The sequence below is a fragment of the Puntigrus tetrazona genome, chromosome 7, assembly GCF_018831695.1.
Source record: "Puntigrus tetrazona isolate hp1 chromosome 7, ASM1883169v1, whole genome shotgun sequence".
Lineage (NCBI taxonomy): Eukaryota > Metazoa > Chordata > Actinopteri > Cypriniformes > Cyprinidae > Puntigrus > Puntigrus tetrazona.
In genome coordinates this window covers 38529084-38546834 of record NC_056705.1, presented here as the reverse complement: position 1 = coordinate 38546834, position 17751 = coordinate 38529084, and the positions used below count along the sequence as shown (strand labels likewise).

General features: G+C 38.9%; 1 protein-coding gene across 1 annotated transcript; it reads left to right on the top strand.

Moving 5' to 3' along the window:
* The first annotated feature begins 973 nt into the window (after nt 1-973).
* LOC122348694 (synaptopodin-2) lies at nt 974-16447 on the top strand. Its single transcript, XM_043244454.1, is given in 5 exon segments — nt 974-1096; nt 9145-9296; nt 9511-10226; nt 11689-11888; nt 11890-16447. Coding segments are annotated over 5 exon segments (4812 nt in total). The 5' UTR covers nt 974-988; the 3' UTR covers nt 15526-16447.
* Nucleotides 16448-17751: the final 1304 nt, after the last annotated feature.

Sequence of the window (17751 nt, the reverse complement as noted above, 5' to 3'; positions counted from 1 at the left end):
TATTAATATTATCAGTGTGTAAATAAACAAGAACGTACAGCATTGCATTACACAGCACTACACAGAAAATGCTTTATTTCTTACATTTATTGCATTTAATGTCGCTAATACTTCTATTAAATACAAAAAATCTGTTTTAAAGTGTCAAATATAATTTAAAGCATGTAACTAAGTTTTGTTTCAGTTCTATTTGTCCTACAGAACAGGGTTTTAATGCAATCTCCAAGACCACCTTAAATAGAAAGAACAACGGATTAATCACCAAACGAGAACGGGGAAAAAACATGGTGGCATTCTTTCAGTGGACGTCTTACTGTTGTAAGAATGGATTAATGTCTGTTAAAGATCAATCTGATTAGTCGAGTGTTATGCGTATCAGTAGTAATGTGAGATTTTTGCTTATCAGTTGCATTGCTATGCAAGCAGTAATGCGAGTGCATCAGTGACGTATAGAATGAAATTTCTGTTATATAACAGCTATAACACACTCTTAATCGTGCTTAACCAGGCTGTGGTTATCTGTGGTCTATTACCTGATCTAGATTGATCACCTTGATGGCACAGAAGCCCTCCTGAAAGCAGCATTTATCTTGTGTCTTTACATACTGTTTAATGCTGGTCGGGTGGGAATAGATGCATTTACAAAGCAATTACAAGTCCATGCTAAATCTGGAATCGTTCAGTTTACCTTTTTTACCCCACAATTCAAAACAAACGCGTGTGTGCTCAGATGGCAAACTTAAAAAACAGTATAGCCAAGTCTTGCACAGCTCAGATTAAAGAAACTCCAAAAAAAACGAGTTTGCCCAAATTGGTCCCGAAGGATGCTTGAGGGTTAAACCTGAGTAAAGAACAGCTACTCTCCTCAGGAAGGTCTCCGAAGAATGACGCCGAAAAAGAGGGCCGGACTCCAGCTGTTCGGGCTTTACACCCACCGAAGGCAGCCTCGGATATCGCAGGAGAAGCTTGACTTCTCTCAGACAGGAGGATGGGCACGGGAGAGTTTGCGTGTGTGACGCTGCTCGGCGGCGCTCCCTGGGGCTTCACACTTCGCCAGAGCACTCAAGACGCTCAACATCCAATCCAGCTGCTTGAGGTGAGGCTGCTGAAGACCGCTCAACACTATGTGCATACCTGGCGTTATAGTTACAGCAGCATACCTGGTGACGAGCATGAATGTCCATTGCTTTTATTATGGCTCTTTTTAGACCGTGCTGGTTTTCTGGTCTTTAGCTGGGTTTTTGCCACTTTTTGTAGCTCGGCTAGACTAGGATGCCAACTGGTTTATCAGATAAACACCAGCTTGGGTCAGTTTCGAACAGAAACTCATCTCAGGCTGGCTTAAGCAGCATTTCAGTGAGTTTTGTATTCGGACAAAGGTGGGTTTTGCTGCTAAGCTAGGCCTATATTGTCAAGACCTGAGGTTTAGATCTCTTATGCAGTTAAATAAGATGCTTTGCTGGACTTTGCCGGACATTCGCGCCGTGTTGTAAACGAACGTCGAGCTGGATTCTTGCATAATGACAGCATGTCTTGGTGGCCACCCGCGGAGCTCAGATTGGCCTGTTGTTTTGATAAACGTTCACTGGCAACGTTGCTTTTCTTTAGCTGAATTTTACGGGCAGATCTGTGCTGCGCAGGCTCTGCTTGTCCCAGACTTGAGCAGGGGTCCTTATATGGTCACAGCAAAGCTAACAAAGTTTGTTGGCCAAGTGCAGGCGATCTGTCATCACTCCCGTAGATATCAAGAATCTAAACTGTTAGTTTCCAACGGCTGGAATTATTAGCTGATCTTTTAACTGTAGAGGAAACATTGATTAGCGAATTACCAAAAGTTCTTATATCAGCAAGTTTTAAGAGTGTCAGCTCAGAACATGTGCATATGAATGCTCGAATTATGATTTATGTGGAATATTAACATGGCAATAATCGGAGACAGATGTTTATGCTTAAGTGCTTTGTTTGTGCAACAGCTTAACACGCTTAAAAGCTCTTTGAAATGTGGTATTTGAAAAGAGGGTAAAATGTTTAAGCAATAAACAATAGCAGGAGTGACGTTGTACTGAATATTAGCATGCCTATGATTCATATCTGTGTTTTCAATAACTCGCACAAAGCATTTTAGGCATTTAAGATTATTAGAATTTCCATTCATTTGGATTACACTGTTTTAACATCCTAATATACTTAAAGAGACAATTCTGTCATTATTTGCTCATCTTCGTCCTATAGCTGCCGAACACAAAAGAAGATATTTTGCAGAATGTTGGTGGAAGTTAATAGCTACCATCAGCTAATTAACATCTACATTTGAGAATATTCATAAAAGAATTTAAAAAATTGTTTTTTAAATCTTATACAATTCTTTTTTTAAATCTTTCTATTCTTAAAAGCATGTTTTTACTTTTTAAATGATTACGTTTATTTGTTTTGCACAATTAACAGACTCGTGCTGATTCTATATCATTTTTATTAGTTAATTGGTTATTGTTTTTGTTGTTTTGTTATTGTTGTGTTTCTTTTATCATTTGTCATTGGCAAGTGATAATTAATCAAAGAAATTACAAATTAGAGTCCCATAACGTTCACAGAAAATAATAATATAACATTGATAATAATGAACTGGTGTATGATTTCATTTGAAACGATTTACAGAAATCGCTATGAAATAGTTTATAGCAGACTAGCTGACTAGACGTGAGTCTGAAGTCACCTATAGTGGGCATATTGGATGAAATATGTGTTCCTGACCAATGTACATGTAGTTAAGAATATAATGCTGAATAATTTAGTTGTAGCTCCTTAGAGTGCTATTGACAAAATATAATTGCATTCTACAATTCTGTAAAACATTAAAAGTCATTAGTAAGATTTCAGTCCTTATAATGGCTTATATACTTTAGCCTTGGCGAGCTCCTAATTGGCAAACTCTGACTTTTGTAGTGATATTAGGGTGCGCTCAAATTTAACCCTCGTAAAAAACTAGAACCGGCAAAGTAAGCTCCTATTTTTGGTGCCATTATAATTTTAAAAGTCTACCTTTAAAATATTACACCGCTTGAGTAATGCAGAGTCCCCACAGAGGCCTGACTCATGAATATAAGACGTTCGTCTGGCTGTTTTTACAGTACGTATATATGTATATGTGTATAGGTATGTACTGTGCTGGTTCATAATACAAATATATTGCGTGAGCCACCAAGCAAATGTTTCGAGTTAGAAAACCCATGCATATGAAGTTGATATGTGACACTAACATTCATTGATACCAGTTTTCAAATGTCACAGCATGTTAAAATTGGTTTGAATTCACAACATAACACTCCTCAAGTAATTATACAACAATTAGGCTTTATTAATCTAAACTGTAGACTTGCAGATCATTTGTGTGAAAAGGAATAACAGCTGTGGGAGTTTTACTCCCTCCGGTGTTGATTTCTATTGGAATCTGCAGCGATTTATATGTTGAGGTACGTTTTTTCGGAAATGCAGGTAGAGGAAAGTATTTCCAATGATCCAGGGTTGTCATTTACTTTTAGATCTGCATAGCTTCTGACTTGGTGCTTATATGAGACATATGCGAGCCCACACTTTTTTTTTTGCTGAGTAGTCAAGTATTTGCCCGCGCTTTCACGAGAGAGATATGTTTGTGGTGTGAACCTGTGCTCCTCAAAGTCATCTGGAAGACATAACTTCTACCTGACTCTAAGAGCAAACTCGGCAGAGACACATGCCTAAAACATTCATGACACGAAGCTGAGAAATTCTGTTCATGCTGATGAATTCAGTTCAAATGCATGATGAGGTCCGGTGTTCTGTGCTCAAAGAAATACTTTAAAAGGTTCCAATTAAATTCAAGTCCAAATGGCAAGGCGAGGGATATCCAAAATACTGAGCATAGATCAGATCTAGAATTGGGAAACTAGAACTAGACTTGGAAATCAAGGAATTGGCTCCGTACGAGAGAGAGATATGTAATACTTGGCGGCCAGATCAGGAACCAAGTGTGTGTAATGTCCTTCAGGTGTGTGTGCAATCAGTGCAATGGCTGATGGGAATTGCAGTCCAGGGTGAAGTGCAACAGTATGTGGTTGTATCCAAAATCGGCCCCTATACCCTCTATGCACTATTTATGGGGGCAGGCATTTTAAGTGATGTCCGAAACCTTAGCGGGCATTCCATTCAATCCCACAACGCACCGCAAAAACAACCGATGTACCCTCAAAGACTGGAGAATCCCCATAATGCAGTGTGACTGTTGCGCTGCGAATGATTTCCCGCATTTTGCTAGAAGGTAATAAACGCGTACAAATTCACTGAACAATGATTAAGTAGTTTTATTACGGTTTATGCATCATTTCTGTGACAGAATTCAAGATAAATTTATTACATATGATTAAGAATGAGGACTAATGTAGGGGTATGGGGTGAAAGAATAAAAGTCCATGTCCTGAATTTATGACACCACCCACTTAAATGCATCTTATATGTAATTTAATTTTAGTTCTATTGCGTGACGAATGTACTGGCAAGCATTTACGGCAAATTAAAATGACTTTAATCTCATTTCTGTAAGAACTTGCATGCTATTCATTTAAATTATTTTTTTGTTTAGTACATCTATCATATCATATCATATCATATTCATCTTTACACGTGCTTTAGTATATTAGTCGACACATAACGGTGTACTTCTTTAAAGCACAACCGAATATTATTAGGAAAATAAATATTTTTTAAATAAAACTTTTCATTCACGTTCACTCAAGCCAACTTAATTAATTAATTATATATATACTTTAAGATTTTAAACAGAAGTACACATTCAGTGCTATTTTTCCTTAGGATTATTATGCATTCATGTATGCGTGTTGTGTTTTTATTTCTTTCTAATATTGCATATAACGTGCGGCATCGCTTTAAAATGGTAAAATCTTTAGTTTGCTAATGGTCTGATTTTTTTGTTCTGTCGCACACACACACCAAGGATCCTTTGGCACATACAGAGGGCCCCGATGTGAGTTCATTAAAAGTACAGATTGCTACAGTCTCCTTTGAACATGCACGTACAAAAACATTTTCATTATGAACCATTAGGCCGATGGAAAGCGTCCAGCAATCTGTAGTAAAGACTTATGCTTAACCATAAGACGTTTAGCTGTCAATATTACAGCTGGATTCACTCTGTGCTGCGGGAAGCTACTACCCACCTCACCCAGCACAAGTATACGAAAGTCCACCGTTTACGGCTAATGCATATTTAACAATGAGAACCTGACAGTTTTTAGACCACCGTGGTTCATTTTACCTGAAATGTCTGTTGGAAACAGTGAAAGGTAATTGCTTTAAGCTGTAGGAGGCAGGAGCAGCAGCCCAGAGAACTTAACAGCATGCTGCATTTACTCAGCGTGGCTATGCGAACAAAACTAACTGCGCCTTATCCAAGAAACAAAAGCCCTATAAAGCAATCGGCCTTGCTTGCAAACAAAAATTGTTCAATAACTCGTGCTTATGGTTACTTTGAAGCAGAAGCGTTTCAAAACGTAGGTTTTACAAACTCGCCCTTTTGACTTGCATGAACTGAATTATTAAAAAAACATTTTGGAGATATGTTTGAGCACATTCTGTAATTTTGGTGTTTTTGAAATGCAGCCGTGTGAGCACAGAATGCTATTGGAACGTATTGTGTTGAGAACAAAGGATTTCCTCACGCTGCAGATCTCATAATAAATATAGAAATAAATATATTAAAGTGTCATACAACGTAAAATATGTTTCATCTCCCCGGTCAAAAATAAATGCACTTAATTATATTAAATGCGCACTTGTAGTGTATGCTTGTAGTATAAAAAAAACTGTACTTGCAGTTATATACAATATTAAACAAATAAAATTCAACTGTTGTTTCTTAAAAGTGTACTTTGTAATAATTTTATAATGATATAATCATTATATCCCTATCTTATCTTGATCTTTACATTTTTGTTAATCCTTAAATAAGTGCAGTTATTTTGACGCGTTGACTAACGTTTATATTATATGCAGCTAGCTGAACTTTTTTTCTTTTTTGCTGCACTCAGACGGATAGAGAATGAGAAAGTAAGTTTTGTCATTATTTGCTTTTTTTCTGTTGAGCATAGATATTTGGATAAATTAAGAAATTAGTTTGAAAAATGTGTGTGTTTCTTGTTCCAGATGATTTTTTATACTGTTTACATTATCTTGATTTCATACTATTTTTATTTCACTATTATCTTTCTGGTTAGCATTCTTTAAAATATAATCTTCTTTAAAATATATAAAATTCTTATATATATAATATATATAAAATTATATATATATATATATATATGTATATATATGTATATATATATATATATATATATATATATATATGTATATATATATATATATATATATATATATATATATATATATATATATATATATATATGCCTTTTTTTTGCTACATATAGTGTTGTTATTCATGCACGTACTTGTTGTATGGCGTAAAAACTAAAAACTAAAAGAGTAAATATTACAATATTCAAAACAGAATTTCCTGATTATTGTCACCCCTGAAGTTTAAATCAGATTTTCCGAGGTCACAAGTACAAATGCTGATGGTTTTTCCCCTCCTTTTTTGGATGAGGTTTGTGTTCAAATCTGCTTCTACTTTTTTGCTGGTACAGTGGCGATTATATAGGCTCTGAAAAGCCCTTATACGGTGACCAGAGCTCTTCCATCTCCTCCACAGCTTCATAACAATCCCACAGCTCCATGCTTTTATTCAATTAAAGAACCTTCACCTTTAAACTGGGCATCATGCCAGTGGCTTTATAAGGCTTGCCTATTTTTAAGAGTCGTTAATGTGCAGCATAATAGGTTGAGGAGCTATATTTAGACCAGATTGCTAATGGGTTTGGAAATAGGAAATATCAGTGTGTGCTGTTTACAATATTTATACCATAATATTTGAAAGCTACATCTGGCCAGCTACATATGGTTGATGTAAAATGCTCTCCTCTTTGGCAGTGCGGTGTAGTTTGGACATATATTCGTAGGCTTACAGTTTTATCTAAATGTTTAGTAAGAGAACAGAAGCCACTGGAGACAGAAACATTCTGCATTCTGTCATTGTAGTTTTAGTTTTCCATCTCAGAATAATTTTGATGTATATTAAAGGGCCTTTTATTGACTGCACACTGTCCCCTAGTGGTAATTATTATGAACTATATTGTACTCTAAAAACTCTTTATGGCCTTTTACATGGTCATTATGGGTTTTTTTCAAACAGTGTATTTTTGTATGCTTTATATATATATATATATATATTTATATATATATATATATATATATATATATATATATATATATATATATATATATATATATATATATATATATATATATATAAACCTCCTGGGGTTCAGTCAACAGCATAGGTATAAGCTACAAATGCTATTTACATCAATGTCAATTTCCTAACTATTTGAGGTGTAGCACAGTTTATTTACATGATTCAACTTTTTTTTAAATATATCAGTTTTTCCATTATTTTCCTCTGTCAAACAGCAGATCTAGATTTCTGCAATTCCAGTTATGTGGGATTCAGATGCAAACAAAGAGCGTATGGATGATCTTAACTGTTGTTTGGAATATGATTTATGCACCATGAGCAAATTCTCCTAGAGATCGAGGAGAGGAGCTGTGACCAAATTTCTGGACTGAATTGAGTCAGGTGATCCTGAACTAATTGAACCCAATTTAACAAAAAAATTAACCGTAACTGTGTATCTTTGGAAAAAAAAATAGCGAAAATACATGAAAAACCTTTTACCCCACGTTTTTGAAATGCACATGATCCGCAGCAGAAAGTTTCACAGCATCTTCACACATGAAACATGCAAATGTGTTATTTTCCGTCGGGCTTGAGCAGCTGTGTGTACATGAGCTGTGACGCCGAGGGACTAATCTCCCAGTTCCTGATTTAAATTGCTCCATTTTTAAGTTACGTCCTCAGAAGGCATGGCATGACATCTGTAGTTTCGTGATCTTTGCTGATTTATCTAAGAAGCTTATTTTAGGTGAAGGCATTTATCGCTGGCAGACGGTCATAAATAGATTCGCTCTCATAATGCGGCCATTATAATCGGGAATGGCTTGTAATGAAATTCTCCAAATAAACAAGCTCATCTCAGGACTGAATTATATACTTTTTGTCACGAATCCTCCATTAAGACGACTGTCACTTTAAAGGTTTCATCAGCAGTTCGATATAGATTTCCAGTTCGCCTGCTAGCTCTTATCTTGTGTTACCGCATAAACATTTCAATATACCATGTGCTAAATCAAGCGGAGAGACTAAAATCACACGGCGAACAATCTTGCTTTATGACTTGACCTTACAGCGGTGTTGATTTGCGATGCCCTCAAAGTTACAGATGGCTGATATTAAATCTTATGCTGGAGTGTCTCTGCTTCTCTTCTCGAGGCTAACGGCTCATAGACGTGCTTTGGCCAGTAGCACTGTTTAGTCATTTGACATGCAGCTGTTGTGATGCGTGAATTAGAGACACTTGGTCTAAATTAAGATACACTGTCTATGAACCAAGGATGGGCTTATAGTTGTTTTTTCATCCATGTACAGTATTATACATGTTCACACTGTTTTTTTAGTGTAAATGCTTTTGCCTTTTTTCTGAGAATGCGCTCATATATTACCAAATGTATTTTCCTTCTTTAAAGGGATAATTCACCCAAAAAATTAAGTCACGTCATCATTTATTCACCCTCATGCCGCTCTAAATCTAAATTAATTTGTGTCATCCGATGAAAATAAAAGAGGATGTTCCAAGGAATGTTGGGAAAGAAACAGTTGCTGGTAGCCATTGACTATCACAGTATATAAAAACACTGGAAGTCAATGGCTACTGGTTTGTTTTCCAGCATTCTTTAAAATATCTTCTCAGATTTTAACACACACACACAAAAATTCATACCTTAAGCTATAAAATTTTTTTACAGAAAGCACTTTTTGTATACATTGCAAAGTCTACACTTACTTTTATGTTCAGTGACATCTTTTTGAATTGCTGAAGTTACCCTTTAATAAATGCATTATTTTTATTATCTCTCTTCTAGATAGAGGATGGTAGTCCTGCTGCCATAGCTGGACTGTGTGAGAACGATGAGCTGGTGTCAGTGAATGGAAAGCCTTGCTCTAATCTCAGTCTCTCAGACGCTGTTAATCTCATTGAGGCCTCAGCTGACTGCCTACAGCTGCTTGTCAAAAGGTATTTTATTGCTTTTACAAATGTTCTTTGATGCACTCTGGTTGCCTCTTGACCTTCTATGCATTACATTGATTATATTTCATATTAGAAGTATTAAAGCTTCTCTTCCTCTTCTCTCACTTCTTCTAAACCAGTATTATGGTGCATGCATTAAAATAGACAGTTGTTTGCATTTTTATAGTATAGTTTTTTAACCATGAATTCCTCCATCTAGATGCTGTAGTCAACCTCAAGAGAGCTTTGAAAGGATCAGTGCCACTTTTCGGATCCCTTCTCCATCCAGGCCTCATGAGCCACAAGAACTATACACCTCCGAGTCCCAGGATGAAGCATATTATGGAGAGACGGACAGCGATGGAGAGTGTCCGGCAGGGACTCGATTGGTCCGGACACAAGTTCAAATACCTGCTCCTAGGAATAATAGAGGCACTGGTGCCCAGGGTGGTGGAGACACCAGTGTGGATGTAGCCCCAGGATCTGTTGTCGAATTACAGCTCTCGCTCTCCAAGACCACCCTGGAGGAGCCAGACTGTACTGCATTAGGCAGTGCTTGTGGATTTGTGGGAGACATCCATCAAAGAAAGACAGATGAGAGCGTCAATTATACAGCCGCCGCATTAACTTCAGCTAACCCCCTCTACATACCCAGACGAGACCGGCAACCACTTGGTCAGCGTGGTGTGTTGGTTAGCAAACCCCCTGCTTTGGCTGGACAGGTGGAGGTGACAGTGCAGCAGTTATCTGGAAGCAGTTTAGAAAAGGAGGGGGTAGAGGCCAGTGAGCGGTTGGATTCTGGTGGGGAAGAAGGAGGGCACATTGAAGAAGCTCCCACCTCCTCATCTGTGTCCTTTGGACTTCCCTCAGAGGAGTGGGACTCTGAATCGGAGAGGGAGGTCAACGAGCCCAACAAGCACCGGGCAAGGCACGCCAGTAAGTAACATCTGATTTTCAGCGTTTCTTCTTATAGTTTGATATACTATCTGTTTTCAAGAATAGCAATAATTACTTATTTTAAAAACCTAGGTTGTAGATATAGCATCAGTGAACTGACAGAGACAGCTGTGGATGGCTTGCAATTCTAATTTCAAGTTATATTTCAAAAAAAGTTCAACACAATTAATATCCAGTTTGTATGGTTCTTTTTGACCACTGTTTGTTGACACTTATCGTCTTGTTGCGTTATGGTATTATACATTATGCATTAGGGACTTTTAATGATTTGTGAGCAAAGGCATGAATAAGTGATTAAGTAATACTTTTAATAACAAGTGGTTCTTACAGATAAATAGATAGATCAATAGATAGATAGATAGATATATACATAGATCAAAAAAGAACATAGCAATGATTCACCGTAGAAGTAAAGGGTGGGGGTTCATGGGTGACATGACTGGTAAAGTTAAGAATAAAACATGGGCATGCTAATGATGCTTGCAGAAGTGCCATTTGACAGACATCAGCATGTGTGACTCTGGCCTGTTACCCGATCCTTTAAAATTGGCCATCTTAGCAGCACTGAAAAGGAAGGAGCACTCATCTATGGCTATCTCTACCTTGAGATTGGAAAGACAAGAATCAGAAATGTGGCAAGTCTGTATTCTTTCTAAGTTTTAGCCAGATATAAGGACAACACAGGTGCCTGGTGGGAATATGGGGCCTTCTACGTACTTCTATGTATATTGACAGGAATAGGGTAGGGTTTTTTTTTTTTTTTTTTTTTACACATATGGGCTTGTATTAGCACTCTGGCACTAGCAAGCCCACACAGTGCCCTGGGGCTATTTTTACCTGCTCTTTTTTTCTCTGCTGTGTCTGCTATTGGCTCAACCTCAGTAACGTGCACTAGACACATTCACAGCTGTAATTGGCTTATGTTAATGTCTGGATGTTATACATGGATCAGAGATTTAGTTAATTGGTGATGGTGTTGTCAATTCTCTGCTTGGAGAATGACTTATTGGGTCATTGGGAGTAATGTGGGTCAGTAGATCCGTGAATTCCATTTAATGCCTGTTAAACCAGGGATTCGTCATCTGATTAGCTGACAAGCCATGAAACATTGTGATACACATTGTGATGCATTTTTATTTTATTTTATTTTTTTAATTGACAGAATCTGAATTGCATGCAATATATTCAGATGCACAGCAAACAATTTTGCATTTGGTTTAACAATAGTTGAAAATTAGTTAGCTATAAAGTTCTCAGTTCTCTCAATTGAAGTCTTCTTATATGAAATGACTTACTGGCTGCTCACATAACAGTGCTATTTATATGCTTCACACACGGTTCAGTGAATTAGGCCACCAGGACTAACCTACAGCCCTTCTTCATGACCTCACCCGCCTTTCTCTCCACCCGTAACCTAAACTTCTCATTTTCTCATTCTTAGGGCTGCGGCGCAGTGAGAGCCTTTCAGAGAAGCAGGTGAAAGAGGCTAAGTCCAAATGCAAGCGCATTGCTCTCCTGCTGTCGGCTCCTGCCCCCAACCCTAATAACAAGGGGGTGTTGATGTTTAAGAAGCATAGACAGAGGGCCAAGAAGTATACGCTTGTAAGCTACGGTACTGGTGAGGACGAGCCAGATTATAAGAAACGAAGACGACGAAGACGACAAAGCGGAGCACGCTGTTGAGTTCACTGTTCTAGCGACAACTGAAACAGAATTTGATGAGGATTTCTTTACCGATGCCTCGGGCCAGAAAAGAATTGTGAGCTTTGATTGGGATACTGGATTACTTGAGATAGAACGCAAGCTTGACAACCAGCAGGGTATGGATGCACTTCCTGAGACCAAAGGGAAAGGAGCCCTCATGTTTGCCCAGCGCAAACAGCGCATGGATGAGATAGTAGCAGAACATGAAGAGATGAGGCGTAAGGGGATCCCTGTTGAAGCGATGCAGGAGACTCAAACGCATCAAACATACCAACACATGGAGGAGCAGGCTTATATGCATGCACAAGAGACCCAGAATTACATGGATGTAAATCTACACCACAGTTTATCGGCACAAAAGGAGCAACAACAATATCAACAGTACCAAGAACAGTACTATCAACAACAGCAGCAGCAGTATCAAGAGTATCAGCAGCAGCTACAATACCAGCAACAGCAACATCAGTACCAACAACAGCAAGAATACCAGCAACAAAAAATGTACCAACACATGCAATCATATGATCAGCAACAACATTGTCAACAAGAGCAAGTGCAACAGTATTCACATCATATGAATGGCATGTTCGATCAGCAAATGCAAATTGAAATGCAGCCGTTAGTCACAAACAGAAGTGCCAAACCATTTTCAGTTCAGAATACAGTGGCTGCTCCATTTTCCTCCTCGTCAAGTGCAGACAATCAAGAACAGCCTGGGTATTCATTGGGACAAGGTGAACAGATTGCTTCCCGAGATGAGCGTATATCTGTGCCTGCTATCAAAACTGGTATCTTGCAAGATACAAGGAGGAGGAGTGCCAGTAAGCCTATGTTCACTTTCAAGGAGTCTCCCAAGGTTTCACCTAATCCTGCTCTTTTGAATCTCCTCAACAGGAATGACAAGAAGGCAGGTTTTGAGACTTGCCCAGAAGAAGATTATTTAAGCTTGGGAGCTGAAGCCTGCAACTTTCTTCAGTCTCCTAAGATGAAACACAAAATTCCACCACCAGTAGCTCCTAAACCTCACATTAACCCTTCTTCTCCCCCATGGTCTGCTCAACAAGAAACTACTGACCAACTCATGCCACAGCAAACCGAAGACAGTGCCCCAGCCCCTGCAGAAGCTCCTGTCACAGAGGCTGATACTGCTTTTGCCCCTGCCCCTGAAATGGGAGCCCCAATGTTGTCCGAAGAAAAGCCTACACTGGCCCCTGAAGCCCATGATGTTTCAAACTGTCCTGAACAGCTTCCTCCAGATAATGCCTGGAAACAACAAGAATCCCAAATGGAGCCAAATCAGCAACCAGAAACCTGGAATGAGAAACAACCACAGCCACAAATGAATTCTGCTCCTGTCGCACCACCTGTTACGCAGTCAGATCCATCTGTAAGATCATGGGATCCAGCTCCAACCCAAGGTCATCAGCAGATTCCAGTAAGTACTTGGGGTTCAAACGAGGTCCAATTGCAAGTCCCATCTCAAAACCAGTCTCAAACACAGACACAGTGGATGGCACAGTCTCAAGGTCCTCCAGAAGTGTCTTCTAAAGCACAATCCCAACCTTCTTGGGTGACTCAGCCTCAAGCCTCCCCCCCAATCAAACATCAACCACAGCCTCAGTCTCAAATCAATTCTTGGGCGCCAAGTTCAAATCAGTCAACCCCACAAGCTCCATGGTCTCAGCCGCATGAGCCGGCCCAACCATCTGTCAATGTTTGGCAACAAGATCAAAATCAAGCTCAGGAACATCCAACATGGACCCAACAACAACAGTTCCAACAATCCCAGTTAATGTCACAATGGGCATCATCCCCTCAGCAACAGCCACAGCCACAGCCTTCTTGGACTCAACCTCAGAGGCAGTCACAGCCACAACCACCTTGGGTCTCTCAGGCCAAACAGCAAGAACCAACACAGCCATCTGCAAATGCATGGACTCAGCCACAGAGTCCAATTCAAGCACAGCCTCCATGGGCTCAGCAGACTCAACCTCCACCTCAGCCCACAGCACCAGTGCAGCAACCCATGAATCCTTGGCCAACAATGCCAGCCCAGTCCCAGCCACATCCACAGTGGGGACAAGAACCTGCTTCTCATCAACATCCTCAACAAGCAATGAACTCTTGGACACCTGCACAGAATCAAATTCAGCCTCCTTGGGCTCAGCCTCTCCCTCCAGCTCAGGCTCAGGCTCAGGCTCAGGCTCAGGCACATCCTCCATGGGCACCGAAACATCAACAGCAGGCACCCCAGCCACCTGTGAGCCAGTGGACACCACCACAGTCTCAGTCTCAACCAGCTGTGAATGCTTGGGCACCCCAGCACCAACAGAGTTCAGTTGGCAGCATTGCTCAAAACGAATCCCAGAAATTGCCTCCTCAACCAATCAAGCCATGGAGTCCAACTCAGAGCTCTCAGCCCACTCCTCCACGACGAATGAACTCATATACCACTGGGACAAAGGCGCCATCTCCTGTTCCAACAAGTAGTACCATGTCTCCCTCTGGATTTGGGTCAGCATTTGAGATGCCAGCTCTGAGAGGGAAAGGAGCGGAACTGTTCGCAAAGAGGCAATCCAGAATGGAGAAGTACATTGTGGACTCTACCACAGTGCAGAATAAGGCAAGACCATCTTCACCTTCTCCTTCTTTGCCAAATTCCTGGAAATATTCACCCAATTGTCGGGCTCCCCCACCATTGGCATATAATCCAATTCATTCACCGTCATATCCACCAGGTGCAATCAAGCAGCCTCCCCCCTCTAGCCCTTCAACAGCAAACAAGAACAAAAACAAAGATAAGCAAAAACCTGCCCCAAAACCTCTTCATGTTCTTGATGTCATGAAGCATCAGCCCTATCAGCTGAATTCCTCCCTTTTCACCTATGGCCCAGCAGCAGAGAAACTTGCTGCAGAAAAGGAGGCAGCTGAAAAGCTTGCTGCTCAAAAAGCAGCTGAAGCCCAGGCTCAGGCTCAGGCTCAGGCTCAGGCTCAGGCTCAGGCCCAAATTCAAGCACAGGCTCAGGCCCAAATTCAAGCCCAGGCCCAGGCCCAAATTCAAGCCCAAGCACTAGGTCCTCCAAATCAAAACCAGCAAATGGCATATAACCAAGGTCCTCCCACTTATGGTTTTATGCCTCAACAGACCCAGCAACCCTACGGGATGGCTGGTCATTCACCTATACAAGATGGCCTTTACCACCAAACCCCTCCTAATACATATCAGCCTGCTCTAAATTCATATCAACATCCTCAACAGGCCCCATATCAACATGAATACAACCCCCAACAAGCTTACCAACAACCTTCTGTAAATCCTTACCAACAAGCACCAAGCCCTCCCTACCAACAGCCCTCCCCACCCTCCTATCAGACAGGTCCTAATCAAGTATATCAAGCTGGACCTTCACTGGCCTGCCAACCAGCCCCTAATTCTTATGTTGTGCCATCTTACCCAGTAGCAGCAAGGGCCGACTCTGCCTCAGGAGGCAGTATTATTGCTGCCCCGAAGCCCAAATTTTCAGCCAAGAAGAGTGCTGCCCAAGTGTGGAAGCCAAGCACTCCCGAAAAATAGTTATGTTATAGTGATTTTTCGCCAGTGTTTTTACCTTAGGACAACTAAGCTATGATCCAGATACTTTGTAGAGCAGAGCAGAAGCATACTTCCGAACAGAAATATTGTGTAAGAGCGGCTTTTAAGATCTGCCAGAAAAGAAGAGCTCATAGATCTCTCAGAATTATATCACATTCTGTTTTTACAGAAGAATGTTCTGCCAAGTACTTTATACAAATATTTTTATAGACATGGTCTGCTACAGGTAAGGCAAGAAATATACTTAGTCAGCTTAAGACTTCATTTTGGTCAAAGGGAATCATTGTTGATTGAGTTGGAGAAGGGAAACATGAATGCTTAATAATGAGGGAAAAATGTGGACAGGTGAAAAAGCGACAGAGATGTTGTGAGGGTTACTGAGTAAATAGTTTGAACTGAAGTATATAATCTTTAAAACCAAAACAACACTATCGAATCATATTACTACTGCTCAGTGTACAGACTGAATAAAATTGGAATATGCAAGTAAACAGTTCTGGCAGAGCCAACAGTGCAAGAAGACACTATACACAGTAACACAGAGACAGAATGTGACAGAAAGGTGACTAATTAATGTAGTGAAGTCTCCCACCTTCAGAGGAAGAAAAAACATTGTTACATTTCTAAATTGTAAGTAATGTTTCAGACTTTCTTCATGACTGAAGAAATGAATGTACTCAGTATGTGAGTTTTGAGGGAGAGAAATTTTTGTTTGCTTCAGAATTTTACAGCAGTTCTACTATAGGAACAGTAAAAATAAAACAGATAAAGGAATTTCATTTTTAGTTTGATTGCCATATTCTGTTCTTTTTTGATGTCTTTTGTTCATTTCTTTGTGTGATGTTTTCTTCATAGAACACTATTTGTAAAATGTACCACAGTGCCATTAAAATGACTGTCTTCACTTTGTTTGTTTGCTTTTGCATGTACTTCACTCACTTCCATGTTTACATTTTCACATTTTCTGCACCTCTCACTATTCTCCGCCTTTTTATGTTCCTTTTGAAAATCATTATCCTTATCTTTTAGTAGTAGATTCCATGTCTGTTGATAAGGTAAGTAAAATAATGAGAATTATCATAATTCGTAAATAGATACAGTTAGTATTTACATTGAATACAGTTACTTAAGTAAATACAGTTATCTGTGATTGAAAAACAAAAAATCCTTATTTAGACCTTATGTAATAACAGGTCGTTTTAGATTGCATAAATCCATATATTTTTGTAGGTGTATATGAAATTATATTTTCTATTGTTATTTACATATTTGGTCCTATATGCATGAGAGTAATCATTATCTGCATGGGAAAAAATAAATTATTTTTAAACAATAATGTCAAAAGGCAAGCTGCAGTGTGAGCATTGTTCTAAATTTGGGTGCATGTTGCATCATACTTTTCAGAAGATAAGTAAGACATACTTTATAATTGTGGAAAAGTTGCAATGATATGAATGAATGCCCTTCAAGGCCTGCTGCAGGAGCTATATTTGGAGAAACGTGATCTCTGGTCCCATGATTTGAAATGCGGGAGAGGAGAGCACTTCGCTTTACGGCACCTGTCACTTTTATATCACTTTAGACTGATTCATTTATATTTTTATAAAATTTCAGAGACTGAATGAAAAACGGCAACCTTTACATGACACTCACATTTGCCCGTATTAAGTTTAGTATTATAATTTGTAATAATTAAACTATTATTCATTTTATATAATTTATTTTACTGGCTTCATGATACAATACATTACATTTTTACTGTACAAATCTTTTTTTTTTATCAAACTGCTACTAAAAATATACTACAAATTCACTAAAATAATGTTATCATTAGCGTATTCAGTTACACTTTTTAAGGTGTCATTGTGTAATTGTACATTTAAGTACTGAATATAATATTAATATATATATATATATATATATATATATAACTATAACTATATAACAATAACAGGTTGCGGTTAGGATTAGACTTATTTGCATGCAAATAAGCAATATTATTACAGTAAGTATATGAAACATGTGACAAGGGCACCTTAAAATAAAGTTTTAGAGTATTACATATTTTAGCTCATAACATCACATTTTATTCAAATGCTAAGTTTACGTATCTTCCAAAATCTGATTTATCAAATTAATTGTAGTAATAAGTACCCTGCAAGTTCATATCATAACCAGGTGGTGGCAGTACAGTCCTTCTGGTCAATT